At 35.6% G+C, this 13,356-nt stretch overlaps 4 protein-coding genes across 4 annotated transcripts; 1 reads left to right on the forward strand and 3 right to left on the reverse strand.

Annotated features, from left to right (window-relative positions):
• Window positions 1–102: 102 nt before the first annotated feature.
• Asf1 (histone chaperone asf1) lies at window positions 103–1,683 on the reverse strand. Its single transcript, XM_070663936.1, has 3 exons — window positions 1,431–1,683; window positions 1,082–1,197; window positions 103–982 (listed from the first exon to the last, which is right to left on the reverse strand). Exons 1-3 carry the CDS (start codon window positions 1,537–1,539, stop codon window positions 608–610), a joined length of 600 nt encoding a protein of 199 aa, XP_070520037.1. The 5' UTR covers window positions 1,540–1,683; the 3' UTR covers window positions 103–607.
• Window positions 1,684–2,128: 445 nt separating this feature from the next.
• Window positions 2,129–5,505, reverse strand: LOC139106878 (nicotinamidase-like). The gene is made up of 3 exons (XM_070663928.1): window positions 5,310–5,505; window positions 4,250–4,494; window positions 2,129–4,041 (listed from the first exon to the last, which is right to left on the reverse strand). The coding sequence occupies exons 1-3, from the start codon at window positions 5,502–5,504 to the stop codon at window positions 3,483–3,485; spliced, it is 999 nt and encodes a 332-aa protein (XP_070520029.1). The 5' UTR covers window position 5,505; the 3' UTR covers window positions 2,129–3,482.
• Window positions 5,506–5,941: 436 nt separating this feature from the next.
• LOC139106880 (exosome complex component RRP4-like) lies at window positions 5,942–7,436 on the reverse strand. The gene is made up of 3 exons (XM_070663931.1): window positions 6,927–7,436; window positions 6,571–6,811; window positions 5,942–6,462 (listed from the first exon to the last, which is right to left on the reverse strand). Exons 1-3 carry the CDS (start codon window positions 7,061–7,063, stop codon window positions 5,944–5,946), a joined length of 897 nt encoding a protein of 298 aa, XP_070520032.1. The 5' UTR covers window positions 7,064–7,436; the 3' UTR covers window positions 5,942–5,943.
• Window positions 7,437–7,566: 130 nt separating this feature from the next.
• Window positions 7,567–13,084, forward strand: Dp (transcription factor Dp). The gene is made up of 11 exons (XM_070663914.1): window positions 7,567–7,986; window positions 9,076–9,194; window positions 9,427–9,493; window positions 9,576–9,673; window positions 9,765–9,970; window positions 10,165–10,327; window positions 10,456–10,817; window positions 10,927–11,009; window positions 11,103–11,186; window positions 11,270–11,527; window positions 11,748–13,084. Exons 1-10 carry the CDS (start codon window positions 7,938–7,940, stop codon window positions 11,491–11,493), a joined length of 1,455 nt encoding a protein of 484 aa, XP_070520015.1. The 5' UTR covers window positions 7,567–7,937; the 3' UTR covers window positions 11,494–11,527; window positions 11,748–13,084.
• Window positions 13,085–13,356: the final 272 nt, after the last annotated feature.

Below are 13,356 nucleotides of genomic sequence, written 5' to 3' on the forward strand. Positions count from 1 at the left end.
GAGACATAATAAGCAATAATAGTATAATATTTAAATCAAACGTATTTTTTAGTTTTATATAAGCCACTTAAATATTATAATTTTAAAACAATAAATGCATAATAATAGTGCAAATTTGAATTTACTATTTCATTTCAGCAAAATGTCTTATAATTATTTGTTATATTTAATATATTTTACACAATCGGCACAAGAATTGCAATTATTACTTATAACGTTCTTTTTTACAAATATATGTAACCTAAAGAAGATTGAGTTTTACTCAAGTATCACTATTTGATTGACAGAAGCTTAAAACTAATTATCTTGTAAACAATCCAAATTATTAATTTTTATTCAAGCAAGGTTATCACATTATCAGCAGATAGTCCTTTTTCGAAATGTACAAACATTTTAGATCTCATAGAAAAAGAACATGTACATAACTGTATGGAAGATTACTTTGTGTGACTTCTTTGAATTATCTAAATGTATGTAAGCCTGTGTGTGTGTGTGTGTGTGTGTGTACCAAATGTGAATTTGTTTCTCATCTTCTTCCCAGGTACTACATTAAAATTGTTGTATAACGCTAGCTTGAGTTTTTTTTTTATTAGCAGCAAATCATTTTTCACATCACTTCCATTCCACCATTTTGTGTATTTTCTGTGAAGCCTAATGTAGATGTTGGAGCATCCTGAGATGTATCTTCCAATGCAGGTGTGTCCATTCCTTCAGAAAGATTGTTTGCTGATCCAGTAGGGCAATCATCCCAGTTTATTTTGAATCTAGTGACACGAGGTTTGTCTCCCAATATATTTCTCTGAACCTTGTCAAATTGTGGCTGTGGTGGTGGATTTTCCCGGAGTTCTGAATCCATATATTCATTGTTTATAAAGTAGCCTACACGAACAAACTCATGACCTCTGTATGAGCATGTTAGCAGGACAACAGTTACACCTAGAGCATCATTCACTGGAATTCTACTCACATCAGGTGGATCAGCCTGACAGCAGAATAAAAAAAATAAAATGCAAATAATTAACATTGTTAGACAAGACAGGTTGCAATTAAAAATATTCTTATTTACTGATTCCAAATGTACCTGAAATACAAACATATGTCTTCCTTCAGGAATTGGACCAACATAAATAGTGTCCAGAACTTGATCAAACTCCTCTGACTCTGCACTGCCCACATATATCATTTTCCATTCCAAATCTAAAATAATAACATTATAATATTTATATATATATATATATATATATATATATATATATATATATATAAATATATCAAAATACTCTCTTATATAGACATATACATTATACGCGTTCACGGCAGGCGCAAAAATAACCTAAAAAGCAAACGTGTGCTCGAAAAATAATAATCATGATAACGATTACAATTATTGCGTAGATATGTGGCGTATACGTGAAAAACGCAATTCAAACCTTCTTTAAGCTCCTCGATGCACTCAAATGTGACTTCGAACTGGAACGGATTCAAAAACGGCGAAGGATTGTCGAGAACGGCGACATTCGCCAGCTGAACCTTGGCCATAGTATATCCCGCAAATTTGAGCGGTTTGAGTTGCAAAATCAGTCCTAGCAGCACGTGGCAACAATTTCGCGTCACGTTGATAGCATATAATGTATAAAGAATGGACAATCAGCGTGATTTTACTCTACCATCGTCGTCGGCAGATCCAAGAGTCCACTGGTAAACAACTTTATTGCGGCAGACGAGATAATTTGGCGGTAAATGAAGCAAAGTATACTTCCGGAAATCATTCAAAAACTATCGTCCGTTTTCGAAATTCAATGTGTGTTACGATGAGCGCAGAAGTAATAAGAAATTTGCTGGATAATTATCGCGATGCGCAAGCAAAATATTCATATCTATATTTTCGTGCTAAAAGCGTGTAACTTCACATTGCTTGCATCACGCATTTATGGACAGATGTTAAAATGTCGAAGTGTTTACGTATGTACAAAAATGCGTTTAAAAAGACATCAGACACGAAAGAATTAACCAATAAGAGCACGGGACGAGGTCCGACACGAATAAAACTACTCAAAAAACGAAATATTAAAAAATTAATAATTATCACGAGTTAAAAAACTTAATCGTTTCAAAAAAAAAAATGTAAAAGAATGACCAACAAACGCGTGCGAGCGAGAGCGATATTGCATACCGCTTTGATCCCGTGCCTAACCTATAGCGTTCTCTTTCCATCACGCGTTTCTCTAAAGGATGGAGCATCAAATCGCGCTCCACTACATTTTCCTCCGTTTTCTCAATCTCCTCGGCGCTCCAAGGCACACGTGCATGCTTCATTGTGTGAAGCATGACACGCTAGCGCACGTATACCGCCGTCGCCTCAGACCAGAGAGACTAGCGTACCGCCGAACGCTATCTCTACGTGTTCGAACTGCCGATAACGCCTTGTAGCGGATTTTTTTAGACTTAAAACAAATTTGAATACTTTCGATTGACTTTCTTTTTTTTTAATTCTAATTTTCCAGAAGCAATATGTTGCTTGGGATAATTTACATATAAAATGTATAACATTTTTTTATAAATATTTATAATTATTGCGTTACACTAATTTTTTAGTAGCAAAACAGGAATTATACGCTAAAAAATTTTATTAGCTAACATTCTACAGTAAAAGTCGATAAAAATATAACGCAATTACAAACATTAAACCATTATTTTTTTTTAATACGAACACAATATATTTAAAATAATATTGGAGATCTATCAAATCAGGAACATATGTACGTAATTTTTTACATTTTAGTAAAACTAAAATATATACCTAACAAAAGTCAATAGTTCTCTCTTTTAACTTTGTCTCAAAATAATACTTAACATTATTCAAATTTTGCATGTACCAGCATATTACAACACGAACATTATAAGGTTTTTATCTAACCCGCCTTTACTGTTCTATAAATACTTTTATAGGAATCAATTACGGAAATTTAATTTCCGACAAGTTTCATCCTTATTTGTATGTACATGCACGTAAGTAAATCATTCTTAACATTTACGTATATTAATGTATATTCTTTCTAAAAAATTCTAAAATTGATTGAATTTTGTATATCTATAGTACATACTAAATAAATGCTGACACCATTTATAGATGTTTAGATCTACTTTTTTTAAGTCTAAGATCCAATCTTTATAAATCCTATCTCTCTAAAAAAATTCTTTTCAACAAGATAACACACTTATTAATAAACGTATATTAAATAACAAATTCAATTTATTTTCTAATATCTAATTTAACTACTTCAACACTGAGCAAAATATAGATGCAGTCGTTCTATACTTTGTCTCTGCATCTATTTCTTCAATCTTATTTTCTTTTTTCACGTTTAATTATTTTATACTTTCGAGATCCAAGTTTCAAAATGTAAGATTATATATGACTTTTCGTATTAATCTACTAATCAAATATTTCTAAATGTAGTATACTACGTAATTTGCTATAATTATTCATCACCGAGATTCATTTTGTGCTTTATTTCTAAAGCAAGTTTGTAACCCAGCTCTGGTCGTCGATCTCTTCCCTCTACCATAGCCTTCACCTGGCTGGAATTCACTATTACGCCATTGCTACCTATCACGGTGGCTTTGGTTTTTTCAATGTCGACGAGATCGACGCCACGGCTACAGTCATCGATCAGTATAGTGCGGTAACCGCTGGTGAGGGCATCCACTGCGGTAGCGCCTACGCAAACATCATACGCTAGCCCGCATATGTAAATGTCGGTGGCACCCTTTTCTTGCAACTGTGAAGACAACGTTGTCTCGGTCAACTTCTTGTTGTCCCAAAATACTGAGTACGAGTCAACTTCTGGGTTTGTGCCCTTATAAATCTTGATCGCATTGTCGACGATTTTCAGATCTTTGTGGAGCTCAGCGCCCCAAGAATCCTGCACGCAATGACGAGGCCACAGACGCTGTTTCAGCAACGGTGGTCCCTGGAACGTCACCGTGTCGTACACCCGCGCCGCTTCCTTTGAGATGCTACTGCTGATGTCCACCTCTCTAATGATAATTGCAAAAAATGTTAAATATGACTAAAATTTTTTTTTTATTTTTTATTTTTAATATAAAAAATAATGTTTATAAATAAATGCGTGAATATGAAATTAACGTAAATTTAGATTTCAAGACTTAAATTTGTATGAACATTTGTTAAAGTACAGGTTTAATAATTTTATATTTTGCGTTTATGCAAAATACCGATAATTACCTCAAGTGTAAATTATCAATGAAAGAAACATGATCCACAGGATGCCAATCCAATGAGTAAAACACTGCATCAAATGGCACGGTTTCCAGCAATCGATTGATTGGATCAATTACTTCTGAACCGTCGTGTTGTGCGGCGCACTGTTTAATATTCAAAGAACCTGTTATAAAATCATTTTGCACGTCCACAATTAAAAAAGCGCTTTTGGGACGTGTGCATATTTTAATCCATTTGTTCCAGCAGACCTATAAGTTGCATAATAAAATTAATTTTAAACAAATGAATATAAATTTCTGAATATCATAAATTTATTAATTTAGAAATTATACAATTTTTAAAGTTACACTCTAAAAAACCTAAATAAAAAAATTATTGCGTTAATGTCATACAGATGTTCTGCAATATACATATACAACGTGATCAAATAAAAATTATTTTAAGAGTGGGTAGGGCTTTCGGAGACAAGTAGAAAAGTCCCATACTATTTTACATTTTTCGATATAATAGCTGAAAGAGATATGAATATTTAGAAACTTGAAACAGGAAGTGTTTTCCCACTAGCGTGACTTAGCCGACGCATGGATTGGACCAGTGATTTGATGGCGAAAAGAGCGAAGACGTATAGGCAAGATAAGCAAGACGCTTCCGCTCACTTGCTTATCTCTCTCGCACGTCTTCGCTCGTCTCGATACCGAAAATCGCCCGATCTGTGCGTCAAAATTGTGCGGTAGGAAAAGTACCAATTCCCCGCTCAAAATCAGTGATAAAATGCTCAATTTTTAAACATTCATATCTCGCTTATCACGAAAAATGTGAAATGGTATAAGACATTTCTCCGAAAGCCCTACCCACTCTTAAAATGACCTTTATTTAATCGCGGACATCCTGTTAATCTCTTTCCAAATTAGATAGCAAAAATACAACTATTAAATTATTTTATTAACTTTATCGATTTCCTAACAATATATTTCTTATCATTAAAAAGCCTAAAATATATTGTTTCTATATTTTAAAGTTTACTTTCTTTTAAATAATTTTATTAATATTGTGAGCACTTTACCTCAAATTCTTCCCTGTCAATCCGGCCGTCGCCTTTGAGGTCAAAGATCGAATATACTTCACGCAATTGATCCTCTTCGAGACCGTAAATCTTGCCGCGGTCATTTCGAAATAACGCACGACATATAAGATCAAATTCGGAAATCGACAGAAATCCGTCGCCGTCTTTATCGAAAGCATTGAAACATGCGTCCATGTCTGTCGACGCTACTTGCCGCGACTACCTGTTTCCAAGTTCTACTTGTTTAATCAATACTCCGATTAGCGTCCGTCCGATCACTTTACACCTGGACCGTTATGCCAAATATAGATCTATCGATGAAAAATACTGCAGTATTTTATATATGCAATACTTATCGTTGTTACTGCAATATGCTGTAATCCAACTCCACTTCTTTTTCAATGATTTCTTCAGAAAGTAATGCTTCGTAATACTACTTTGTAAGTATCGTAAATTTATCAGATCGATTATCAAAGTCGAATGACTCGTTAGGTTGCAATATTATGTAAAAAAAAGTCGTTTTTTTTTATTTATCACGTTTTTACATTTCAAATATCCTGATAAAAGAATTATATTCAACTTTAGTTTAACTTAGATTAATTGTATTATATATTATCTCAGTACTTGGGTGAAATTATATAGATCTCGCGAGTCTTTGATGTGTTAACAGTGCTACGTCAACCATCGCTTCCGGATGCAACAGTTCATGCACTTCGTATTTAGAAGATTCCTCATAAGCGAATGTCACCGAAGTATCGGATAGTAACATGTTGCACTGTGCTAAACTTAAAATGCAGTTACGTAACCGTGTGCAGACCTCGCGATTCTCCACTGGAATTTTCGACAGATCGTCAGTGAAACCTCCCTCGGATTTATCGACGTTCTGAATACTTGAACCAATCCACACATAGCCATTGTAACTAAGTATCAGAGTGGCACCGCTTTCTAGAGTGTGATAGTGAGTTTTTTTACGTTGGATCAGCATCGGCGGTACCTTTAACAATATCCCTTGTGATAGTTTGCCATATTTTAACACTCGTGTATGCAAGGAAAGTGAACCATCCGCAAAAATAGATTGTACTTCCGCACAGATCAGATCTCCTTCCTGCAAGTATCTGCGCATTGTCTGTTCATCTTCGGCTGATCTTCGTCTCTGTTTCGAAAAATTTTGAAAGAATTAGTAAAATGCATATAAATTGCATAAAAATTATTAATTTTTATAAAACAAGCGCTCTATTTATATACATATATATAATCTTACCAGTTCACCACCAGGTAAATTAACACTAGACAATAACAAAACAGCGTCAAGCTTGGCATTTACGTCGACTTTCCAACGCTTCTGCTGCACTTCTGTTATTCTTCCAACAATAAGATCCCCAATCTCTCCATTGTAACGTGCTTTCAACGGCCTAATCGTTATTAGCTTGTTCACCTTCTCCAAAATTCCGGCAACTGATGCACGCAATATTTTTTCATCATCGACGTAAGTTCCATGACCTCTAATTAAATAATCAATCTCAATTAAACAATTAACCTAACAAATTAAAATATCTTAATTGATTATATAATCAGATAAGTAATCCCTTGAAGGATGAATGTACTTATGGTATCTACCTCAGAAAATCCGGTTGACTGGATATTTCCTCGCCAGGTGTGTAAAGCTGCGGCTGGACTGCATCATCGTTAGTTATTAGACTGAAGTCTACCCTGTTTACTGCCAGACGTACATTAATGGCCGGGCAATCTGCCATTGTATAATAATATCGATAAAATTTCGGTGTTCTGATTGTTCTCACCTTTCTGACGGTACAATTATTTTTTGGTTAAACGTTACCAGATCAAAAAAAAACACGCCACGCTGTGGATGAGCTGCGAGCATATTGGAACAGTGCTCCATTCGGTCCGCGTGTACAAATACGAGCGGTGGGGGTACGAACACGAATGCAGAGTGATGCAGAGTCACGACTATTGGAAGTCAGGCTTCTTGGATTCGAGCTCAAATTCAGAGTTCCTTTTTACCTCTCGCACTTCTATCCTCTTACGATTGCCGATGCGTCAATAATAAACCTAAAAATGCAACAAGACTTAATAAAAAGTAAAACAAGAAGGATGCGAAAAGGACCCTTGTAAAGCGCGGGGGTGGCGGCAAGAGGGGGTTAGATTGGCGCGTTGGCGCGTTGGCGCGCGGGCGACTGGTGGAGGCGCTGCGTAACGTGGAACGGAGGCGCCCATGTGACCGGCCACCGGCCAATCAGCTGTTTGGCTTTGTCGTGCCGCCAAGCTCATTTCCAGTCTGTGTGCACGCGGAAGCTGCGGGGTCGCTGGGCCGTAGGACAGACCGCGCGATTTACTCTAGACCTGGTGCGAATAATGCACGTCCGGTCGTCGTAGACGTGACAGCGACGTTGACACGAGCCTGCGTACCCCGTCGGTCCCGTGACGTCGCGTGAATCCTCGTAGCGTGTGCTTTTATATGCGAGGTCGCCATTTTGGTGAATACACGCCGCGAGCCAACGATTCGACCGGAGCTCGGGCCCCTATGAACCTTTTATCGCCCCTTTCCGCACGGCCCATCCACGCTACTACGCTCACCGACGCTCGAACGTCGGCCCAATAACGCCGGAGATGACGCAGCAAAACAAAACGATGAATTTCCTCATACACGACGCCAATGGTAAGTGCGAGCCCGCGCCAGCGCGCGCGTTTCTGCGTCCCCGTCGTCTTCGTCGCCCGCGGTACCCTCGCCGGATCCCAGGATCTCTGACGCCTTGGAGAGGCCCAGGGAAAGGCGGCGTACGACAATCGCCGCTTTTCACCCCCGCCCCCTCCCGTCATTCGACCACCGCCTTCCTACCGCGATCTGATCGTCCACGGGGACTCGCCGGGTTCCTGCGAAGCTTTTGCTTTGATTAATCTTGACAACATTAGGTTCTTTCGAAGTAGAGGTAGCTACTTTTCCTGTTTCAGGTGAGGTCCACACTTTGAGTCTGTCCAGACAAATTTGCTCAGGTGCATAAACATATGCACAAAAAAAATTGACTGGTTCATCTTCGTAGGTGTTTGCTGGTGGACCAGTTAATGTCTGCAAATTTGACTGGGTAGATCCTTTCTTTCTCTGTATGCCTTTGTATATGTATGTATGTAAAGGTGGAATAGTCATAACTATTCATTTTCTGTTTGGCATTTGCTTTGCAATGATCAGTTGTCTTATTTAGAATTCTACTCTTTAGAATTGGACCTAGACTGAGTTGCAGGAAGTTCTGTGTGATTAATGGGGTTATTCTTAATTGTATATGCAATTCTCATATTTTATTATGCATTGTTGGTTTAAAAAGGCATTGAGAACCTAGTTTGCAAAGTCAAGCTAATACAATGTGTTATAATCAGTTCTACAGGCTCATAATCACATAAATGTCACAATTGCAGCCTCATTCTATCTCTTGTAATAGTAAAGAATTGTCAAATTTCCTCATTAATATTTAGTGACCAGTTTGATTTAATAGCTCAGTCCAAATTTTTAGAATTAAAAAGAAATAAGGAACAGGCTGGAAGTAAATTTACATTGGAAAAATGACTCTTAATAAGAGATCAGATTTTTAAAAAATGCAAAATACAACTTATTTAATTTTTATACATTTTTAACATTAAACTGTTAATAGACAAAGTTATGTTAATTTAAATTTTTTCTTTTGGTTAATAATTTTGAAATACTTTATTGATACAAAGATTTACGGTAATAATAGATAAATGGAATTTATTGCAGGACATCCACAAGTAATAAAAGTGGTGCAAAGCACTTCCAATAAAGCATTAAGTGGCATTGTCAGCACAACAAATACAGGTGGCCTTAAAGTCCTTAAAGCTCCTAATCAAGAAACGCAGGTATTTGATTTAGTCTCATATTTTATTTTTTATAATTATTGTTTTTATTTTTAAACAAAAAATTATAAATTTAATAATATATTCGTAAAAAATATTTTGTAAGAAAGCTATAAATAAATAATAAATTGCATTTAAGTTACATAAAAAAATGAACTTATAAAGATTTTTTTTTAATTAGTACAGTAAGATTGCAAGATTTTAATAAATATTTTGTATGTATTGTCTCAATTAGGTTCTATCATCGAATACACAAGTTCTTAGGACTATTAGCTTGCAAAATCCATCAACAACTGGTCAAAGTAAGTTTTTTTTAAATAAATTTTTTAATATAGTGCAACTCAATTATATTAATATTAAATTGTTTGAAATATATAATTACAGGACTTGTAACAATACCCTTGCAAAATACTAAAGTGGCTATGTCAAAAGGAGGGGATTCTATGATGACCAAGACCATACAACTAACCTCCGCACAAATGGTACATACACTTTAATTAATAAGCGATAATTTAATATAAAAATTATAAATTCTACAATAAACAAGTCTAAAATGTAAACGCTTTATTTCAGAGTGACATAAAACAAGCAATTGCATCTCAGCAGCAGCAGCAGCAGCAGCAACAACAGCAGCAGCAGCAACAGCAGCAGCAGCAGCAACAATCCAACACTTCGCAGATCGTTAAGGACACCACCGGGAAAACCTTCATCAGTCCAATATTAGATCACAGCGGATCTAGAAAAAGGCAGGATGTGGAAAGTGGCGATTTTGTGCCTGAGTAATGTTACAGTTTTATTGCACATACGTGCACAAACACACGCGCATACACAAAATTAAAACACGCACACACAACAAAGAAAAAGAAAGAAAACACATTCAAACCTTCAGTTTTATCATAATTTTACAAAATACTTTACATCTACTTTATCGCCATAATTTTCTGTTTATATATATTACTTCTCTACATTTCAGTAAACGGAGAAAAGCGGAAAAAGTCGGCAAAGGTTTGAGACATTTTTCAATGAAAGTTTGCGAAAAAGTAAAAAAGAAGGGCACCACTTCTTATAACGAAGTGGCGGACGAGTTAGTCGGCGAGTTTACTAATCCTGCTCACATAAACTCTTTGACAGATCAGGTATTTATTTTCCAATGCTTTTAATGTTAATTATAAATTTTTAGGAAGTACTCTTTTTAAATTAATTTTTTTATCGTTAATAGTGATTAATCGTTAATTATATATTGCATACTTTGTTCTTTTTTCAGCAATATGATCAGAAGAATATTAGAAGACGCGTATACGATGCCCTGAACGTCTTGATGGCGATGAATATCATTTCCAAAGAGAAAAAAGAGATCAGGTGGCTCGGCCTACCTACCAATTCACTTCAGGAATGCGTGGCATTAGAAAAAGACAAGAAAAAGAAGATCGAAAGAATCAAGGCTAAGACACAGCAACTGCACCAGTTGCTCCTCTCTCACATTTCTTTTAAGAACTTGGTTGAACGTAATCGCGTGAACGAGGGCATCCGCGGGCCGCCAAAGCCAAATTCTGCCATACAGCTGCCATTCCTCATTGTGAATACCAGTAAAAAGACTGTCATAGATTGCAGCATTTCAAATGACAAGTATGTTAAATAAAAACATTTAAAAAAAAACGAAAAAAGATTAAACAAACCTATTAATAAATTTTACATAAATTTAGAAAATTATTAATTAAATTTTTGCCTTTTACAGAACCGAGTACCTGTTTAATTTTAATGATAAGTTTGAAATTCATGATGACATTGAAGTGCTAAAGCAAATGGGTCTAGCTTTCGGTAAAAAAAAAAAATATTTAACTACTTTTTATCTAATTAATAATTTTGTATTTCAGTAATTATAATTTTTTAATTATAAAATTTATTTTGTAGGACTTGAAAAGGGAGAATGTACTGAAGAAAATTTGCAAAAGGCAAAATTAATGGTTCCGAAGTCACTCGAAAAATATGTAGAACGTACGTATGCTATTTTTTATAACAATTATTACCTACACATATTTAAATTTTAATCCATTGATTTAAAATGATTGGCTTTCCAGAGCTAGCATCAGGGGATTTAGAGAAGTTTATTCCAGTAACTATTCCCGGTCCGAGTACATCGATGGATGACCTAGATATAAAATTGGAGGGCTCTCGGCCACCGTCATCGTCGCATACTTCGCTATCGGAAGATCCCTTATCGCCGCCGTCACAGTACTATTCCGAGGAAGAGGACGATGACGAAGAAAGCGACCAAGATGACAGTGATCTTGAAGTTAACTAGCATCCCGAATAACTCTTCACAGGCTAGACTCAGGGTTTGTATATTTGCCTTTCCCCACCCCCACATCTACCTCTTCTACTCAGTTATACTTTTAAAGTATACGTATATACATATTGTGCCTCATACTATACGATATTCAGCCACAGCAATTATTTTTATTATTATATTAACAATAATAAACGTACTTAAAAATCGGGATACCAATTTGCGGGAAAGAATTCCCGTTAAAAAGCGACTTTACTTTTGACTTTTAGGACACTCGCCACTATCATCAGCGATATGCCAACATTAATAATACCGTCGTTGTTGCCAATATCGTCTTCACCCCGGTCGCCAGTTTTTAACGTGTATCGAGCAAGGATAAAGTTGACAATTGCCAAGCGAGCGGCATGTAAATCTGGGAAGCGTATGAGAACGGTCAATGGGGAGATATGTTGATTGGGTCCAAGGAGAGTACACAATTAATCGGGCTGATCGAATTGATGGATCCAAGTGGCACTTTTTCTTTTTGGTATCGAGTAACGAAGCGATTTAATGCACGCGCGTAATGTACGCACGCACGCACGAGATCGACCGAGATACAAGCAAATGAATGACTGAATGGGGTGCTATATTTTAGTTTGTGCATCATCATACACGAGTTTATACGACTAGCGTCTATGTATTATAAATTATAATCTTCTAGCATCGTAAAAGTATGTGTACGCGATTATACCGACCAGTACTCATTTTCTTATGGCACGTTTATAATAACAATCTGTCCTGCAACAGGCGGCAAAGCGACGTACGATAGATGCAGGCGCACATTCGACTCGATTTCGAGGATACAAATAAATTGTAATAACGTTACGATACTGAAGTTTGTAGTTTGTCGTTAGCCTTGAAGAGGGAGAAGAACTTGTACCGAGTAACGATACTGTGTAAAGATTTGCGGTAATTTTTTCACTGCAAAGATGGAGGAATTTTTTCGTATCTATTGTATGTATAAATATGTTACATTTAACGGTTGCGTTCAACAGAAAAAAATTATTTCGAAACCGACTATTTATTTTGAACGCGTTCTACTTTTTTTTAATGTCACATTGAGGTATTTAGTAATTAATTATCTTTCGTATTTAAACAAAAATCAAAAGTAATAGTATAGTTGGATCAAACTATGATAGCATTATACCGTATAAAAAAAAATGACAAAGAAAAGAAGAGCCATAATTAATTAATCTGCTCAAATTAAGTGTTGATTCAATGAGAGTTTTCTGATGAACGCACCTGGCAACATATGTTTATTGATTCTACATTGTACCCGTTGTTTTACATGGTCTCACGTGGAGAACAAAGTGTTTTCTGCTTTAATGCTAAGTTAACAGTAATCTGTACAAAAGGAGCACTATGTAGTTGAACTTCTTAGGAATGCTGCTTTAATCCAAATCATCGTCATCGTAAAGATCATCGAATTCTGAAAAGAAACAATTATTTCAATAAACTAACCGTATATTCTGTTAACTTGTATTATTGTTTGTGCAGGAGACATGTGTTTTTCATCTTTTATGACATGTAGAAACGTCTATTAAAGAATTAAATAATATTTAATATATCATTGAAGCCTTCTATGTGGACTGCATCTTGGACAAGAATTAAATAATGTTTGTGTGAGTTAAAATTAAAATTTAATGGTTCACATACCATTGAAAAATTCCGAATGGACAGCTTTTTCGCTAGCTGTAAGGTCCACTAATAGTCTACTACCTCCAACCTGAAATTAATATTGTATGAAAATGAAGAAATTATTTAAGTATGTATTTTATTTATTATTTTATTAATACGAGGTAGAAATTATTTAAGGGAAATAAATTAAGTTATTAGTTT

This window comes from Cardiocondyla obscurior, linkage group LG12, assembly GCF_019399895.1.
Source record: "Cardiocondyla obscurior isolate alpha-2009 linkage group LG12, Cobs3.1, whole genome shotgun sequence".
Lineage (NCBI taxonomy): Eukaryota > Metazoa > Arthropoda > Insecta > Hymenoptera > Formicidae > Cardiocondyla > Cardiocondyla obscurior.